General features: G+C 41.8%; 1 protein-coding gene across 1 annotated transcript; it reads right to left on the bottom strand.

The window, feature by feature from the left end:
* Nucleotides 1-724: 724 nt before the first annotated feature.
* LOC120560490 (ATP-binding cassette sub-family B member 9-like) lies at nt 725-17,802 on the bottom strand. The gene is made up of 10 exons (XM_039803062.1): nt 16,150-17,802; nt 13,642-13,756; nt 13,399-13,423; nt 5,416-5,652; nt 4,149-4,277; nt 3,868-4,056; nt 2,644-2,817; nt 1,920-2,079; nt 1,447-1,583; nt 725-1,348 (listed from the first exon to the last, which is right to left on the bottom strand). Exons 1-10 carry the CDS (start codon nt 16,844-16,846, stop codon nt 1,028-1,030), a joined length of 2,184 nt encoding a protein of 727 aa, XP_039658996.1. The 5' UTR covers nt 16,847-17,802; the 3' UTR covers nt 725-1,027.
* Nucleotides 17,803-20,633: the final 2,831 nt, after the last annotated feature.

The following is a 20,633-nucleotide window of genomic DNA, read 5'->3' as shown; positions in this document are numbered from 1 at the left end:
ACACTTCTGTCAGATGAACCTGCATACCCTTTCTTTGATTCCTAATGTACGTTCCAAATATATAATATAACACTATCCATTTTATAAAAGTGGATATTGTTATTTTTTTCATACAATTGAATTGCCAATATTAAGGTTGGTTTGGTCAGCAATCATACTAATTAATGCTAGCCTACTAGACTACTACTACTTGGAGTGAAGCTGAATGTTTAAACCATTTATCCATTGACTTACATAACTGCAACATGTAGTGTTCAGGTGTTAAAGTGTACTTCATGTTTATATGTTATATATATATATATATATATATATATATATATATATATATATATATATATTATCTTATATTATATTCAGACTTTCAAGATTCATTCAGTTTCATTCCATATATTCAAGTTCCATTCCATATATTCAAACTACACACACACACACACACACACACACACACACACACACACACACACACACACACACACACACACACACACACACACACACACACACACACACACACACACACACACACACACACACACACACACACATATAATTTTAAAGAGGGAGGGACAGCCCTAATTTGAATATATTTATAAGTCGCTAAATCTAGCGAGAAAGTCGCCAAGTTGGCAACACTTTCACCATCGTTACTGCTTAGCTTCCTGATTTCCCAAACTATGGAGCGACATCACAGACCATATTTATCTTGTTAATTCACTACGTTACCTGGGTACAAGTACCCCTGGTTGGGAATCACTGCTCTATGATATGTTTTAAGATATTCAACTATATTTTTTACTTCATAGTACCTCTCAGTTTGTCTATGAGTGGATCTCAACCTGACCGGATTCTGACATGATCAAATTACAATAAAATATATCACGCTCCTGGATTTCAGTGAGGGAACTTTACACTTCTGAATTTCTGCACAAATAGTTTCTACAGTACATATGGTTTGAATCCCAGAATATCCAGAAATAATCAACCCTTCCAACAGTCCAATCCCATTACCACACCCTGCAGTTCATTCTCAGTAGCGCAAATTGTGTTCAGACTCACTGCCACTGCCACTGCTGCTTTGCCTTCTCCTCTGCCTTCCACCATCAGACTTCCAGCTGAGTTTTTCGGGTTTGTTGAGGACCTCTGCCCCTGTCTCGATGCCCAGGACTTGCCTCTGCACCAGCTTGTAGTATAGCCCCCCACTGGCGATCAGCTGACTGTGAGACCCCTGTTCAGCCACATGGCCCCTGTCAATCACAATGATGTTGTCTGCCTTCTCCACAGTGCTGAGCCGATGGGCGATCACCAACACCGTGCGCTCCTGCATGATGTTGTTTAGAGCCTTCTGAACCTGCAGCAGATATATCAGAGATTAACAAAATGATCACTGAGATGAATCAGCAGCTCTCTGACACATTCAAAAGTTCATTAACGTAGCCTTTCACTCACAATGTGTTCACTCTCTGCATCTAGGGCGCTGGTCGCCTCGTCCAGGATAAGAACACGAGGGTTGCGGATGAGAGCTCTTGCAATGGCCACCCTTTGTTTCTGCCCCCCTGACAACTGGGTGCCTTTCTCTCCAACATCTGGTGAATAAAAATGAGCAGTAATTCTGCTGCATGACTTCATCTTTATGAACAGCACAGATAACAGTTAGCTCCATTTCCTTTTCATAAAACCCACAGTACTCTTCCAAAACAAACATAATAATTGAGATGTTAATTGGGGACAAGATCCCATTGAGTCTAAAAACTAACTGAGATTTAAAGCAGCGGGAAAGCTAGTATGAGGGCAATATTAAAATCTTATTTAATATAATTTTTTTTAATGATTAATGACTGGGTGTCTTGGCTTATCTATCTTTTTCTTTACTAATACATCGACGTCTGACCTCTAAACGAACACATATGAATAATAATTACTTGTTCCATAGCCTGTAGAGAGGGAGGTGATAAAATCGTGAGCATTCGCCTCGATGGCAGCCTGCACCACAGTCTCCATTGGGACGTCAGTCAGGCCATAGGTGATGTTCTCCTCGACCGTCCGCGCAAACAGCACAGGCTCTTGGCCAACAAGAGCTACCTGCAGAAACAAAATAACAAATGGATGGTTTTATGTGTGAAAGACCTTAACCAACAATGAATTGATCCCAGTAACAAGTATAGTATGTAGCAAAAGTCTGATATATCTTATTTCTCTGTGCCATAGAGTTCTGTTGTCCAAAAACTATTAAAAACCCATCAGTTCGGGCACCCGGTAAGCACAGTTGGTAGAGCGCGTGCCCATATGTAGAGGTTTATTCCTCGACGCAGAGGACCAGGATTTGAATCTGACCTGTGGCAATATTTATACATGTCTTCTCTCTCCCCTTTCATATCTAAGCTGTCCCAGTGATTAAAGGCAGAAATTTCTGATGGGAACCACAATCTTGGTTTGGATTTGAGTGCCACAAACAGGGAAGGAAAGTTGGAAAGTACTGAGTCAGACTTACACATTATTAGTGTTGGTCTTTTCATTTGTTTGATTTGTTGACAATAAGACAAATAAAGAATATGCATTAAGTATTAAGTAATAAGTATTACACTTTAAAAGAACACATTCTGTCCTTAATGTTGAACTCCATCAATCCCACTGATGTGGTCTGACCTTGGAGTGGAGGTAGTCGTGCTGGAAGGTGTGAATGGGCTTTCCATCCAGCAGCACTTGGCCTTGCTGAGGAAGGTAGAAGTTTTCCAGCAGACTCACGCAGGAGCTCTTTCCACTGCCTGAAGGACCCACGAGGGCGGTCACCTCCCCAGGCCGCAAAGTGAATGACACTCCCTGCAAAACACATCACAAAGTTGAAATATAGTAAAGAAATTAGGGGGTTTCGAGGCTAGGGCAACTGTTGCTTATATTCACACATGAATTATCTTCAAATATAACTATTATTATTTTCAAATAATATAAAAATTGCTGCGGTGATTGATTCCCGCAGAACTGTATTCCTGACACTTCTGTTTTATTTGTGTCTCACTAAATCAGTCTTACACGCAGCGCTGTCCATATTCTATCTGTGGACAATGTTGTTACTCTGTTTGTATACACAAAAAACGGCTACGTCCTGCTACGTCCTGCTACGCCCTGCTATGCCCGGCTATGCCCTGCTACGTCCTGCTATGCCCTGCTATGCCCTGCTAGGCCCTGCTACGCCATGAACTACTACAACTACTATTTCTAATCATAGTTCCATTATCTTCCTTGTGACTATAATTTCCACTGTTCATCACACCCCCAACCAGCACCGTCAGACACCGCCTACCAAGAGCCTGGGTCTGTCCGAGGTTTCTTGCTGAAAGGAAGTTTGCTCTTGGGGGAATTACTGGAATTGTTGGGTCTTTGAAAATTATAGTGTGGTCTAGACCTACTCTATCTGTGAAGTGTCTTGAGATAACTCATGCTATGATTTGATACTATAAATAAAATTGAATTAATACGGTTATATACTGGCATTGCTAACAACGGCTAACCTGGCTAGAGCTAATGAAAACAGTGAAAATCCAATTTGTAAATGGAAACGTGTTCAACTGGAGTGTGACTCCATTCCCAGCTTTGGCTTCATAGGCAAATGGAACGCACTATTAACGCTGCCCAAGACAATTGTGATTGGTTTAAAGAAATGCAAACAACCCAGAGCGTTTTTCACCTATACTGGAATGTATTTGTGATGTAGCCAGACCTTACTCCACAGCGCTGTGGATATAGGTCTGGCAATGGGAGACTAGGAGTGACATGACATGCCCCCCCCCCCCGCGCCGACTCTGGTACCGGGAGCCAAAGAGTTGTACAGTTTATCAACACATGATGGCAGCAAGATCCCTGAGAACAAACCTTGAGAATTTCAGTCTCAGGGCGTGTTGGATAGGCAAACTTGATGTCTTTAAATTCCACCACACCGGTGCATGTGTCTGGAGCCTCTGTGCCATCAGCTGGGTGTTTGGGTTCCCTGTCCAGGTACTCGAAAACCTTCTCAGCAGCTCCAACTCCCTGCATGAGGCCCGTGTACACCGATGCAATATTCTATAAAGTAAACCACACGTGACTTTGGTTTAGGGGTTAAGTGTCTTCATGCACACATAATGAAAATTATTTTAATAAAACCGATGAAACACCTGAAGACATTCTCCCAGTTCGAGCATGTATATGAAAAAAGATATCAAGGAACCACTACTCATCTGACCGGTTATTACAAGGTGGCCGCCATAGTAGAGGATAGCAACCTCTAAAGCAAGCTCTGAGATCTGAAAAACACACAGAGATCCTATTGATGCCCAAAGTGTAACATACAGCTACTGTATTAGTAAGTTAGATAAAAATCTAGAGATGCACCGATTGACCGGCCGGTGACCGGAATTGGCCGGTTTTCACGTGCTCGGCCAGTCTGACATTGCCGATTTCATGCCGGTCAATGCTACAATTAACTGACAACATAAGTTATACGAGTTACAGTTCTCAAGGATGCAGGCACACACAGACGCGACAGCACAGTCCCTTTTCCCTTTCTCTCAACTTTTCCACCGTGTGTAGCGCGTACCCGCTCGCGGTGTGAAGCGCGTGTCCGCGCTATTCTCGCACATGTAGGGAACCTCGTGAATTAACCTGCAACATGTCAGCTGTTTGGAAATTCTTCAGCGTGTGTGCAGAAGATAACAAGTTTGCAATATGCAACCACCTGCAAGGAGCAAGTAGGGCGTGGAGGGACGACACCAAAAACCAAAAGTTGGAGTTTAGTTGGATATTGGATGTGAAAAGAAGGAAATGGTTCTGACGTTGCACTTGATGCACACTGATGTGTGTGAATTTCCCACACCAGGAGTAATTTATATAGTTCTATTTTATAGTGATCCATTATCTGTTCAAAAAATGTTCTATGTTCTGTTTGTGGTAAGTTTTGATAAAATTTTATATAGAAGTTGTTTTAATAAGTAATTTGGTTTGGCTTTGGTTTAAAGAGGGTAAGGAAAATAGAAAGCGGGAATTGCTTAATGTTCTTAAAAAAGTTAACTAAGAGGTTGTGGAATCTTCCTTGTAAGTTGTAATTGGTGGTGTTTTTATAAGTTGTTTAAATGTGTTTATTATCTTCTTGTGGTTTGGTTTCTGGTGTTGCCATTTTTGCTCAAGGGTTTGCTTTGGGAGGGGGGGGGGGGGTGTTGGTTGTGGGGGGGGGGAAAGCCCCCCTTGCTCGCGTGGGTGGGGCTTCCCCCCCTTTGTTTGGGGGCTCCCTCTTCTTCTTTTGTGGGTGCTGTGGTCCTTTTTTTCTTTATTTTAATGTCAATGTCTTGTTTAGTGTGCTTTGGTTTAATTGTTTTTTTAAATATATAAATTTATTTTTTTATTTTTTTTTTTGTTTTTTTAGTTTGTGGCTACTGGTTCACTCACCCACATTTCCTTGTAGTTGTCGCTGTGGTGTTCCGGTGAGGGCACACCGGAGAGGAAGCCCTGAAGGCACCATTCAGGGTGCTGGCTGGGCGTCCCCCAGGGGAGGGTGGTGGAGGTTAGTGTTGGGGTGGTGGTGCAGGGGGGGGGGTGTGCTGAAGGTTGGGGGGGGGGCGCCCACCTGGGTTGGGGTGTCCTGGGGGGGGTGATATGGTGGGGCCCCTTGGGGTGGGGTCTGTTCTGCGGAAGGGGCGGGGACAGTGGTGTAGAGAAAAACACCGGGCGAGGGGGAGAGAGTATTGGCGTGGTTTCAAAAGTTATTTTTCCCCCTGCCTGCGTTTCTAAGCCAGGGTTCTGCCTTTCTGGCTTTATGGGGGGTGGTGGGGGTGTTGCGTCGCCTTGTGTTTGCTTTTGTGCGAGGGAGGGGGTGGGCGGGTGAGTTGGTGGGAAGGGGGGGAGGGGGGGGGGGGGGGGGTGTGCCTTTGTACTTTTTATGGGTTACCTTTCTCCTTTTTTTTTTCTCCTTGCCCCTATGTTCCTATGTTATTTTTTTGTGTCTTTGTGGCCCGTGGCCAATGCCCCTTTTTGGGCCGGTTTTCCTCCCCTTTTTTTATTAATGTTTTTCGCCCTTTTCCCCTTCCTTGTTCTTAAAAGGGCGGTTCCTCCGCGGGTAAGTCTAAACAGTGGTGCCTTCTTTTAACTCAACCCCCCTGTCTCTGTCCCTTTAAGGCAGGGTGGGTTCCCCCTCCTGACAGCTGCTGGTGGCGCCAAAGGGGGGGGTGAGACTCCGAAGCCGGACCGGGGTGTGTCTTTTCGTTCCTTTTCTCTTTCCCTTCCTGTTCTGCCCCCACCCAGTGGTTCTTTCGCCTTTCTTTGTCTCCTTTCCCCTCTCTCTTTCTTTCCCCCCCTTACCCCTTTTTCACGTTAAACACCACAGCAAAAGGAATCAACCACATGGTCTAAGATGCTTGGAAAGGCTCACTTTTCTTCCCCTTGTTCTTGGGGGGGGTGTGTTGTTGGTGTTTATTGTTTCTTTTTTTTTTGGGCTGGTTTTTGGGGTTGTTTTCAAACAGAAAGAAAGCAAGGCGCCCCCTCCTTTATTTCTTTCTGGCTCTCTGGGCGCGGTGGATGGGAGGGAGCCCCCCCCCGGCCGTTCCCTTTTTTCCGGGGCCGCTCAGCGGGCATTGGGGGGGCCTTTGGGGACTTGCCAAGGGGAGGGGGGGGGGGCGCCGGGCCGCTCCCCCTTTGGCCCTTTCCTGTTTTGCTTCTTTAGGGGCGGCGGGGGGGGGGGGGGGGGGACGGGGGGGGGGGGCGGGGCTTCCTATTTTCCTGCGGTGGGGACAACAAGGGGCGGGCCGGTGCGTGCCGGGGGGCGGCGCGGCCTTTGTGCCCCCCTCTCCTCCCGCTTTCCGGGATGGCTGGCGGTGCTGGGCTAAGGTCGGCCCCCCCTCCCCCTCCACTCTTTGAAGAACGGGGGGGGGGGGTGGTGGTCCCCATCCTGCCAACCTGTATCACCCCACACTTCCCCCCCCCTCCAAACAGTTAGGGCCAGGGCCAAAGCCTTTTTCTTCATCCCCCTGTATTATGCCAAGTCATCAACTGTCAACATCATCTTTGACATGGGAGATAGACTAATCAACATCAACCAGCTGGCTGAAGATTATTCACCTGAACACATTTCAGCTCTTCAGTACCGTTTTTTGGCACGGGCGAAGCGAGCAGCCGCCCGGGGCGGCATTTTTTCATGACACATGGGGGGCGGCACGAGCACAATCCATCGAAGAGGTTTTCTACTGTATTATCTATCATTTCACCATGTGGGAAATCGGCCAATTTGGTTCCTCTGCTTGCTGAGAAGGTACCGTGCACAGAGAAGCTGTGTGAGAAGGGGAAAGGGGAGGCGGGAGCGGGGGGCAGTTCACCTCTGGGTCGAACCGGTCGAACGGGTTGCTGGGCATAGGCACCGATACAGTTGGTGCTCCGCCAATACGGAGCACCCACGAAGCTGATCGCAGTTATGCGTCAGTTAAAACTTTTCATCTCCAATCCTATCCTGAGTTGAAAGATCGCCTACTTTATGGCTTTATTATCGAGTTGATAGGTGTGTGTGTTCGTGTCGGCCGTCTGAAATGCAAACATTTTTTGACAACTCTTTTTTTAAAGCATCCCTTCCTCCCTCTTCCCTTTTTTCATCCATTTCCCCATACTCCACTGTCCACCATTACCATCCACCCCCTTTGTGTCCACTTTTTCATTACTCCATCCATATCCTTCCATCCACTTGTGTTGTCCTTCTCTGCTGCGTATGTGCTAGAGAGAGAGGGCTTTACTAAGGTTGTCAGTCATACCACAAGGGTCAACCAGCATGTCCAGGAGCCTCATCCTCCTTTCCATTCCACCTCATTTCTTTCATTCAATGGGGTTTTTCTCTTGTGATTTTGCTTAAGGAAGGCGTTTAGTTTTTGTGTTAGTTTGTATTTTTTTTCTTAGTTCTCACTATTCCATTTATATTTCATTTATGTGTCCATACTTTTTTCTTTATATTTATTATTATTTACTCTCTCTTATTTTTCTATTTACACCACTATATATACACACCCCTTATATATATACTATTTCTCTCTCTCTTCTGTGTGTGTCTCTCTGCTGTGTGTGTGTGTGTTTTTTTTTTTTTTTTTTCTCTCTGTCTCTCTCTCTCTCTGCTCTCTTTTCTCTCTCATCTTTCTTCTCTGTCTCTGTCTTCTTCTCTGTTTTCTCTTCTCTCTCTCTCTCTCTGTTATGTCATATGTCATGTATGTATATGATGATGATTCATTGTGTTTGAGTATTATGAATAGGTTCGATTCTTTATACATTCAGGCCTCAAACAATAAGATATAAAATGTGTATTTTGTGAAGGATCAACAACAAATTGGGTCCCAATTATGAAGTGGAACGAGGGATTCATTGGCTATTCAAACTTTTTAACAAAATAAAACTGAAAGGTGGAGTGCAAAATTATTCAGCCCCTTACTTTCAGTGCGGCAAACTCTCTCCAGAGTTCAGTGGGGATCTCTGAATGATCCAATGTTGACCCTAAATGACTAATGATGATAAATAGAATCCAGCTGTGTGTAATCAAGTCTCAGTATAAATGCACCTGCTCTGTGATAGTCTCAGAGGTCCGTGTAAAGGCATGAGAGAGCATCATGAAGAACAAGGAACACACCAGGCAGGTCCGAGATACTGTTGTGGAGAAGTTTAAAGCCGGTTGGATACAAAAAGATTTCCCAAGCTTTAAACATCCCAAGGAGCACTGTGCAAGCGATAATATTGAAATGGAAGGAGTATCAGACCACTACAAATCTACGAAGACCAGCCCGTCCCTCTAAACTTTCAGCTCATACAATGAGAAGACTGATCAGAGATGCAGCCAAGAGGCCCATGATCAGTCTGGATGAACTGCGAGATCTACAGCTGAGGTGGGAGACTCTGTCCATAGGACAACAATCAGTCGGTATACTGCACAAATCTGGCCTTTATGGAAGAGTGGCAAGAAGAAAGCCATTTCTTAAAGATATCCATAAAAGTGTCGTTTAAAAGTTTGCCAAAAGCCACCTGGGAGACACACCAAACATGTGGAAGAAGGTGCTGTGGTCAGATGAAACCAAAATCAAACTTTTTGGCAACAATGCAAAGCGTTATGTTTGGCAAATAACAACACAGCTCATCACCCTGAACACACACCATCCCACTGTCAAACATGGTGGTGGCAGCATCATGGTTTGGGCCTGCTTTTTCTTCAGCAGGGACAGGGAAGATGGTTAAAATTGATGGGAAGATGGATGGAGCCAAATAAAGGACCATTCTGGAAGAAAACCTGATGGAGTCTGCAAAGACCTGAGAGTGGGCGAGGAGTTTGTCTTCCAACAAGACAATGATCCAAAACATAAAAGCAAAATCTACAATGGAATGGTTCACAAATAAACATATCCAGGTGTTAGAATGGCCAAGTCAAAGTCCAGACCTGAATCCAATCGAGAATCTGTGGAAAGAACTGAAAACTGCTGTTCAAACGCTCTCCATCCAACCTCACTGAGCTCGAGCTGTTTTGCAAGGAGGAATGGGCAAAATGTCAGTCTCGATGTGCAAAACTGATAGAGACATACCTAAGCGACTTACAGCTGTAATCAGCAAAAGGTGGCTTAACAAAGTATTAACTTAAGGGGCTGAATAATTTTGCCCTCAATATTTCAGTTTTTTATTTGTTATAAAAGGTTTGAAATATCCAATAAATTCGTTCCACTTCATGATTGTGTCCCACTTGTTGTTGATTCTTCACAAAAATTACAGTTTTATATCTTTATGTTTGAGGGCCGAAATGTGGCAAAAGGTCGAAAAAGTTCAAGGGGGCGAATACTTTGCAAGGCACTGTATATATATATATATATATATATATATATATAAATATATTAAAAAAATATATAAATATATACATAAATTATACTCTATTATATAAATACATATATATATACATATATACATATATATACATATATATATACATATATATATATATATATATATATATATAACATATATATATATATATATATATATATATATATACATATATATATATATATATATATACATATATATATATATATACATATATATATATATATATATATAATATATATACATATATACATATATATATATATATATATATATATATACATATATATATATATATATATACACATATATACATACATACATATTTTTTTTATTATAACATACGTGTAAGAGATAATTATATTTCTCAATTGCACAAATCCTTCATTAGAACATTTGAAAAACATACTTAAGATAATTATTTAACTATTACAATTACAACAGGAAACACACTTTTTAAGTTGCACAATCTCCACCTCCAACATTTTCAAAAGACAATGAACACAATTCTGCAAAAAAAGTGATGATGATTGAGAGTTTATATTCTACACTAATACACAATACTAGTACAGCATGGATAAGCAGCAAAAAGATCCAAGTCATCTTTATCCCTTGTGTTGCGAGGACTTTGTGGACTTTAATAAATATCACATTTGGTTAATTGATTTTGTGTGATTGTACCCTAGGTTGCACCCTGACCCCAGTCCACCTAGGGGCATAACATTACTCACTTTTCATGCAATTCACTTCATATAGTATAGCAGTACATAAGTCAAGTCTCAACTCTTGTTTAAGATATTGTTCATATGCAAAAAATATGCTTAATCCCATATGGAATGGTAATGCTTGAAAGTTCTGTTTTCTCCGATTTGAGGTACAGTGGAGAACTTTGGTTATACTAGCTGTAATCCTCTAGATAGAAAGGTCATCTTGGACTTAAATTGAAGCTTATAAACTTGGGAAGTTTTTCCATGTACATTTGAGGCAGTGCTGTCTATAATAAAATGCTTGAAAATGATCACTTTTGATGACAATTTGTCAGGCGGACAGACATTTTTTTGTCTTTTGGGGTATGTTGAGGGTGATATTTGACAGCAAAAAGGCAAAAATCCCCAGAATCTTTTTTCTGCTGTGTCAAGATACACAATGCAACATTTTAGGGTTATATGACCATTTATGTAGCTGCAGTACCTTAATATTCACAATTACATCATTCCGCCAAAAGCTTTTCCCAAAAAGGGTGTTTTTTGGCCCCTGAGACCAAACAGGGCCGAGTTGGGGGTTGTCGTTATCAACTTGTGATGGCCCAAGGTATAAGATAATAGGAAATAATAGTGAAAAAAGGTAGCAAAAAACCTGAGGAGTGGACCTGGCTCCCGGCCTATTTGACATTGGTCCAGTAAGCAAGATCACTGCAGTTGGCAGTCAGCGAAAAATGCTGCAATGTAACATAAATGGGAAATTGCACATCTTCAGTTTACGTCCGCTAAAGTGCTCGTTTTGCCACTGACAGACTCAGATTATTATTCTAAGTGTCTGACAACATTATGGAAAGGATTTCTAAGGATGTCTTTTTTTCAGATAATTTTTTTTGGGGCATTTCCACCTTTATTCACCAGGACAGCTTAGATGACATAGACATGCAGGAAATCGCCACAGATCAGATTCAAACTCTGGTCCTCTGCGTCAAGGAATAAATCACTACATGTGGGCACACGCTCTACCAACTGAGATACCCGGGCGCCCAGGATGTTGACCTTTCTGTTTAAAAGATCCCTTTTTCAAACATAAAAAAATCTGCGAAATTGCTATCGCTAAAGCCACGACTTACTCTATTTATGTAAATAAACAGTAACTTTATCATCATAAAACGCTTCATTCAAAGTAGACAGACGAAAAAATAAAACTATTATAACGCCTGTGTGGTTCATCTTTCCACTTTTCCAACCATCAGAACTCCAGTTTTGGTTGAAAAAAAACCCCACACAATTCACCGATTTACATGTAAAAATATGTTGGCTCAAATTAGGGCTGAACGATTAATTGCATTTGCGATAATATCGCGATATGTTAAAACGCGATTTCCTAATCGCAAAGGCTGCGATTTGGTCACTGACTCACGAGAGCAAATCAGTCCGCACTCCGTAGTCCGCAGAGAAAGCATCAATTTAGCACGCTAACGGTACGCCGTACCTTAAGCAGATTTCTGTCATTCAAACAACTCTGAGTTGTAGTTTAAAACTTTTAAGGGTTTTATTCGGGCTCCAGTCCACACATGCAGTTAATGAATACAGGCACGCAGAACTGAAGGCTCGGTTAGCAACGATTAGCTCTGATTAGCGGTTAGCTCCGGTTAGCTCCATTATAAAGATATGGAGCGGGAGAAGACTGCGCGCGAGAGGGTATAACAACCAGACTCTGATAAATGACGTTCGGGAGCTGTCACAGCAGCGTGGCCACGGTGTTTCAACGGTTTTATTAGTAAAGTTAGCTAATCCCACGGCAACACCAGCATGCTACTACACGTAACGATAGCCTCGCTGAGCTAGTACAGCGTCGTTGACGCTGTCATGCAGCGACACGCGCAACTTCATGAGGGAGGGGAGGGGCTGGAGGCAGCTCCTCTCTGTGCGCTGTTAAAGAAAATACACCGATGTATATATTTTACTTATTTAACTGTCTAGTAAAGTTCAAAGTGTTTAAAAAATGCAATCCACATGTTTACATATGTCTATGTAAATAATAATTAAATAATCTAAATACTACTAAGTGTTGTAAAGCCACATTTGTTTTTATATTTCTGGAATCTGCACTTTAGTGTGATTTATTTCTGACTTTCATATGAATGTTTCCACCAGGCTTGGTCAGTGCTCAATATACTACTGGGATTGAAGTAGTTAAATAAAAGAGGTCATTCATATAAATTCACGCATCACCTAATTTCACCATCACATACAGGCCTGGCCTCCAGGAAAGAACAGCTTGTTTAATCTATCTAATCTTGTGAAGTTCATACTATACAATGATTTATTGCTAGTTTTTGTTGACTAATACAGAAGACAAAGAGCTTAAAAAATAATCGCATATCGAATCGCAATCGCAATATTTTTTAAATAAATCGCAATTAGATTATTTTCAAAAATCGTTCAGCCCTAGCTCAAATGTATGTTTTTTTTTTTTTTTAATGGAGTCTGGTGGGTTTGGCGATAGCAATTTCTGAGCTATTTCTGGTTAAACAAAGAGGATTTTAATCTCTTAAAAAAGGTCGGAATCCTTTCCATAATGTTGTCAGACACTTAGAATAACAACCTGAGCCTATCGGTGGCAAAAACAGCACTTTTTGTGGACAAAATTGAAAAACATCTAAAAGCAAAAATCCTATTAGATGGGGGTCCGTGGACTAATTTGTGTCAGTTTAGGGGTCCTCGCTGTGAAAAAGCTTGGGAACCACTGATATAAACAAATACCTGTGTCACCTCATAGTGAGCTGTAATTACGGTCTCTTTAAGGAAAGTTGTTTTATTTTGAAAATGCCCACAGGATCACATTGATGACCAGGGCCACACGGAAACTGCAGACACAGAATTCCGCAGAATATCCGACAAATTTTAAACAAATTCAAAAATAAAATAAAACTCAGAATGTTAACACATGTCCACCACAAGCAGAAAACCATTCTGGATCACTGCTGAAACTGTAAAAAAAAAAAAAAATAATAATAACTCCAGATTCCATTTTGGGCCTAGTGATGACACATATCACGTCTTCTGATGGTCTCCTGATACTCACCTGGCAACCGCCAGCACTGACAGCGTGATCACAGGCTTAGCGAAGTGCTCCATGCTCTGGTCAACCACAATGCTATCAATTGCTTTCCCATAGTAGTACGGTATGAAGGCCTCACCTGCAGGTTAGAGAGAGAGGCCAAAATATATTGTAAGGGCTGTCCACATGCCATCAATTATCAAGATGCTTAGTGAAAACTATAAGATATTTGTTTTTAAAAAGAACTTCAGAAATTCCGTCAAATTAGTTTAACAGTAAGGCTGAATTAATACAGTAAGTCACTTAACCAGTTGACAAACATCTATCTTTTGGGAAGAAAATAAGAAACTCTGAGTCCCCTTGTGAAAATATTCCAGAGATGGACATTTGTCTCAATTTTCTGATTGTTCACAGACCCAAAGATTGACTGAGAAAATAATCGGCTGACTCATAAAAAGTTAAAGTTATTTGCAGCCCTTGTTAAAGGGGTCATAATTTACACTGTTGGAAGTCATTTTTAAAAGGACAATTCCGGCACAAATTTAGGAACCTAGGGGTTAATAACATATGTGTACCGAGTCAACCGTTCTCTGGGATATGTTTTCATGCTAATCGAATGTGGATCTAGCTTGAAACAAGATACCACTGATTAGCTTATGAAGCTAGCCTTCGGGGCAGAGGGTAAATCACTATTTCTACACCACTAACAAGGCTCAAAATAGCATCACACTTGAAGGGTAGCATAATGAGGGTCCCTACATGTAAACCAAAGCATTCGGTCAGGACCAGTCGAACGCTGTGCAACCAGTAACAAAAACAAAGCCCATCACTGTTTTACTTTTGACATTGAAGTGTCGCCACTTACTTGCAACAATAGCTAAGTGTTGCATAATCTGGAATGAGTAACACGGTCATAAACTATAGACTCAGTACTTAAACACAATTGCCAAGACACTGAGCTATTCCACATGGGTGTTGCAATCCTTTGTAACTAGGGCTGGGTACCAAAGTCAATACTTTTTAAACACCGACCGAATTGCCTCTAAAGTATCGAGTATCGAAAAATGCCTCGTCATTCAATGCCCAATTTCAATCCCTAAGAAGTAAATCTCATCAGCATCAGTGAGCCAATAAGCATGCAGCATGCATCCTCCAAGATCTAGCGAGGTTTGTGATTGGCCGTTTAGCATTACATGTTGTAGAGGCAGGCAGGAAAAACTCTACGTTACGCACAGAGACAGGGCTCACGTAGGTGCAATTTCTTTTTGTTAAAAAAAATTGGTATTGAAAAAAAGTATTGTTTAGGAACCGGTATCGAAGTCACGGTATTGCAGGGACGTGCACAGATACAGGCTATTGTTGCCTGGGCTCCAGCGCATTTATAAATATTATATAAAATAAAATATTGGTTCGCGACCCAAGGCCGGATTTATAGGCGCGGACCATATAGCCAGCTGCACTTTAACTTCTCTTCAAAGTATGAAAAAGTCCCAAAACAAGGTCTCAGAAAATCCACGCAGAGTCAGATGTGAAAAAGAGAGAAACCTCAGCAAGTACCGGAAAGCTTGCTAAAGATTCCTTTGTCTAGCTTCGCCTTATATCGTCCAAAAGAGAGATCCTCCTTTGAGGCTGAAGACCACCTTTTGGGGGGATTTTTCACTAGATGAAGTCATTTAGCTGATCGTGCATTTTGAACGCCTACGCTTAAGGCGATGGCTTGGTGCCCGCCATGGCTTTTGCAGCTATACAGCGGTGAGCCATCCATAGCTTGTTGCGGCTGTACAGCTTCTACCGAGGACTGCACGAGGGGGGAGAGTCTATGTGTAGCAGTGAGGAAGGCAGCCGAGGGAATCAGTAGGAGAGAGAAAGTCTGTGACTCCACCCAGGCAGACACATTGACATCTCCTATCTATATCACATTGATGTCCCCATAATTCAATTAAAAAACAGATTTATCAAAATTGGCTGAGCTGCCCCTCTGGAGAAAGAGCCTAAATAAACTCTGTTCTTTCTTTTCTTTTTTTTTGCTGTTGTGGCTGCATCAATACGATAAGCCCATCATTAGTAAAGTTAAATCAAATTAAATCGCCATGTTATCCAATTATGTGTTGATTTATTTTGCCACTATAACTCAGAGATGCCCTCGGCGCCCAGTCTAGGGCTGGGAAGGTTACCGCATTACCACGGTCACGTGACGCCTACCGCGGGTCTGAGCTCGTCACCATCATCACCGCAAAAAAACATTATCCTGCACACGCGTGCACGTTGTGTCTATTGACATGGATTCATTGATTCTAATGACATGGATTGTGTCTGATGACATTGTGTCTTACATGGATTCAAGGTTTTCTAAACAAAACTTATCAAAAGATGGAGGAAAAAAAAGAAAAAAGAATGGCATCCCATTCTTCTTCCCTGTGGTTTTGGCATTGGTATCGACATTTTTAAACGATACCAAGCCCCATTTGTAACAGACAAGATTAAACACTTTGACTGGACTGGTTTATAATACTATATCAAGGAGACACTCACACACAGCTGAGATGATGAGAAAGAGGACGGCTACAGACAGCAGCCCACCATCCTTTCTGCAGTAGAGCAGCAGACGTCCCAGTGTAGCCCCAGAGCTGGTCTTCTCCTTCTCCTGGCTTCCCTCCTCCTCCTCCTTTTTCTCCTTCTTCCTCCTCTCACACCCCACCTCTTGCTCCTCCTCACCAGCTGTCTCCACCAGCTTGTCAGTGTCCTGGGAGCCCCGTTCTCCTCCACTGCTGCTGCTGCTGCTGTTGTAGTGACTGCTGGCCGAGTTGGACTCCTTCCCCAGCAGTCTCCAGAGCAGGAGGACACCCAGAGATGAGGCACATGTCCAACATATCAGGCTCAGGATCCAGGGCTGGTGGCTCAGAGGCCCCAGCTCGCTCAGCATCAGCATCTTGGCCAGGGCGTAGGTGGCGACGATCAGGCAGAGGAGGACAATGAGGGTGGTGAGTTTTGCGACCCTCGGTGGGCCGTCTTTTCTATTCCATGACACCCCTATGGAGGCACCTAGCAGGAGGGAGGCTCTGAGCAGCACAGTCCCCCAGAGGTCCAATGCTGACTGGAGGATGTTAAAGTTCAGGGCATCCTTTTTGAATATGCTCAAGTGTGATCCGTGTGTGTATATGACAGTGGTGACAACCACATCCAGTAGGGTATACAACACAGTGCAGCTCACAGCTACTCTGATGCCCATGCTGCTTATCAGGATAGTTATTCAGGAAGTTATCATAAGCACTATGAGTGTTAAACTGGGTAATAACAAAAAAAAAAAAAGTATCTAGCCACTCACAAGTGGACACATAGTGATACACACAACATTAACTCAGAAGATACAGAAATGACTTTAGTTATTTCTTTACACCTACTTTTATTTTGAAGGGAAGTACTTCCGGTCCTCTGTGGCTCGTAGCTACAGCGGGGCAATGTGAGGTAGCTCTACAATAACCAATAACAAGTTACAATTTAAGCTCTCACAACGCAGTAAAACGGTTGTCCAGTAAGGTTGCAATATCAGTCTAACAAATGGTTCACAGTAGAATTAACTAGCAATGTAAGTTAGCTGGTAGCAGGCGGTGAGCGGTATTGCGTCAGGTTTCAAACGCGTCCGTCCATGTTAGTAAATCCCTTAATGTCCGCCCAGGAATTCACTTATTTACTGTAGTCTCTCTCCGTTCATAATAAAATACACAGCCGCGTAAATACGGTACACGGCACGTTAAGAGACAGCATCTACGTCTCAACCTGAGTCACGTTAGGTTTGTGAGAGTGAACCATGAACCGACCTTGTGTTAAGTAGACACCGGTAACAAAGATCGTCTATAAAGCACAGAGGTCTAGACCCTAAAGACCTGTCAGACACGAAATGACATTAAGAAAAAGAGATACCCCCCTCGCCCTCACCCTCACCATGTTCACATACGTTCACATAATCAAACCAGACCCGAGTGTTCTTGTATTTAAAAAAATTATAGACTCATTTGCCACTTATCCTTATTTGGAATTCCCAATGTTAACTCGGTGAGTCTGTAGCCTAATTGTAGTCTGTGTAAAGTGTATGTTAATTGAGTCTATTTAAGTACCTGGTTGATGAGTGATTTAAAAGTGAGCAAGCTGCCTCTCCCTGAGAACCCATGCAAACTGCCAAACGTGCACATTTCCCATGAAATGAATAAACGCACAGTGGTTTCAATGCGCGGAAAAAGGAGGCAGAATGATACCTCTTTTGCTTTTTTATCACTCCGAGCCCTCTGAGCTCAGTTGTTGCGGAAGTAAACGTAGTGTGGCTCCTCCCACAACAGGTATTAGTGAGTGTTCAAGAGCTGCGGGTAAAAAAACAAACAAATTATGTAAAAAAATTGTGTGATCGTCGACAATGTGGGCTATTAAGAGGACTTTCTCTCAGTGAAAGGGACGTTTTGTTAAACCCCAGCTGTTATAATATTGAGTCAAAGGGGGGGAAGTGATTGTGACTCGAGTCAAATAAGATCTTATGATAGTTCACTATAAACTCATTTCAGGGCATGGAAAATAGTATATAACATAGGTATGGTCGTTTTTAGACATTCTTTTAATGTTTTTAAAGATTATTTTTTGGGCATTTTAGGCCTCTATTTATACAGGACAGCTGAAGACATGAAACGGCAGAGAGAGGGGGAATGACATGCAGCAAAGGGCCGCAGGGCGGAGCCGAACCCGCGGCCGCTGCCCCAAGGAGCACACCTCCATACATGGGCGCCTGCTCCACCAGGTGAGCTACCCAGGAACGCGTTTTCAGACATTCTTTTTTTTTTTCAATAAAATGTTTATTGGCTTTTGTTTGAACATCAAAAATATATATATATATATAAAACATATATATATAAAAAAAATATATATATATATATATATATAATAATCTAAACAAATAGACAAAGAATAAAATAATAATAAAATAAATAAAAACATTACAGGACATCCAGAACAAAACTAAACCATAAAATAAGTAAATTATACATTTTGATATCACAGTTCACAGCCATACATTGTGGAGTTTAATTTGCTATTTCAGTCATCCGATGTTGTCTGATCAATTTGGTTACAGTAGTGCAAAAAGGGAGTTCAAATTTTGTAAAAGTCTTTTAGTTTTTCCAAGGCAAGGTTGCTGGTCATTTCTTTAAACCACTGACTAGGGGTGGGTCCTTGGGTCTCTTTCCATTTTAAAGCAATAGCACTGAAGCAAACTAAAATCAATTAGTTTGCGCTTTCTTGCATTCACCTCAAGATTTACTGGGTATAAATGAAACAAACACAATTTAGGTGCAAGAGGGACATTTTCTTCAACAAATTTACCAATCATAAAAATAATCTCCTTCCAAAATCCTTGAATCTCATTACACTCCCATATAGTTTTCAGACATTTTAATGCAGAAATGTTACATATTGTACCTTTAAAATAGCCTACTATTGTTAGTATTATAATAATAATACATAGTAATTCTATATTTTTATGAGGTGTGTTCTTACACTATCCCAAATGTTAGTTATTTAGTTTATTAATGATTTTATGTACTTTTTCCTGACTGACCTCCTTCATTTGGAAAAGCTTTGATGGCTCAGACTTTGTGGTCTGTGATGGGTTGCTGGTTCAAAATTCTCAGCAAGCTCCTCCACTGACTGAATAAAGAAGTTATTGAATTCATTTGCATTTGCTGAATTGTTAGTGCTGATAACTCCATTCACTTCCAATTCTGTTATTGTTTTTTGTCGACTAGGCTTGAGTTTAGTAAGGCTGTTGAGGTGCTTCCAAAGGGATGCGCTGTTTCCTTCAGATTCCTCTATCAGTTGCATAAAATAGGCTTTGCTTTACGCAGTTCTCTGACTACTGCATTTCTCAATAATCTAAAAATGAGGAGATCGGTATTTGTTTTGGAGAGCAGCGATTTTTTTCAATGCATAGTCTCTTTTTTTCATTAGCTGACGAGTGTCATTGTTCAACCATGGGAAGGAGACTTTTCGTTGCGTACCTTTGAATGTCTTAGGTGTATTTCCCAATCAGGTTTGTGAGGTTTTTCATCAGGGAATTACAACAATTTTCTAAATCATTCGATTCTAGAACGTTATTCCAGTCTAACTTATTTAGATCATTTTCAACTTGTGTCAGCTTATTTTTGGGGATACCCTGGTTCCCTGGTTTACTTTGGTTCGCAAATTTTGGTAAAACGCTGTTTAGTGAGTTTTCGGACAGTCATGGTCATATTATGATCAGAGAGCCCCGTTAGTAGATTATACGTTCTGATGATTCGCTGGGGTCTGTTAATGACTATCAGATCTATCATAGTTTTACTCATTCACGTACCTTGGGCCTTTCATCATCTGCTGAAGACTGTGTTTTGACAGCAGCCTCTTTAAGTTTTTTCTACAGCTTTTCTCTAGCCAGTTAATATTAAAATCACCAAGAAAGATGGATTCGGTGAGACTATTTACATAGTTAAAAGTTTGTCTAGGTTATCAAGAAATGAAACATCATGGGATGGTGTGTTATACAGCACTACAATGTTAAAATTCATCTTGGGGGATAATACAACATTCAAACCAAAACCAAACATTCTAATGGTGTATCCAGTTTGACTGTGCAGCCAAGTTTCGCTCAACGCTAAAAAATCTAAATTAGAGTCGGTTAGCAGATCACATTTTGGCAGTATACTCCGAATGTTCAAGTGTCCACCGAAAATGCCCTTAGGTTTAGACACAGGCTCCCATATTACACTTGCGTGACTTACAGTCTGAAAAAAAATCGGAATTCTCGTTTTCTTGCTGATTGGATAGTGTTGTCACCGTGTAGAATTCCTGTTACCTCAGCAAAGACGTCCGTCCCTCCGGAGCTCAGTTGCCGCCCGTGCAGTCCACCTGTTGGTGCACCCTCCGGGGAAAGGTTAGTAGATGGGCCTGGGTTTAATTGCATGTCCCCAGACAGTAGGATCATAGTCAAGAGAACATTGAAA

The sequence above is a fragment of the Perca fluviatilis genome, chromosome 6 (genome assembly GCF_010015445.1).
Source record: "Perca fluviatilis chromosome 6, GENO_Pfluv_1.0, whole genome shotgun sequence".
Lineage (NCBI taxonomy): Eukaryota > Metazoa > Chordata > Actinopteri > Perciformes > Percidae > Perca > Perca fluviatilis.
This window is presented reverse-complemented; position numbering and strand designations above follow the sequence as displayed.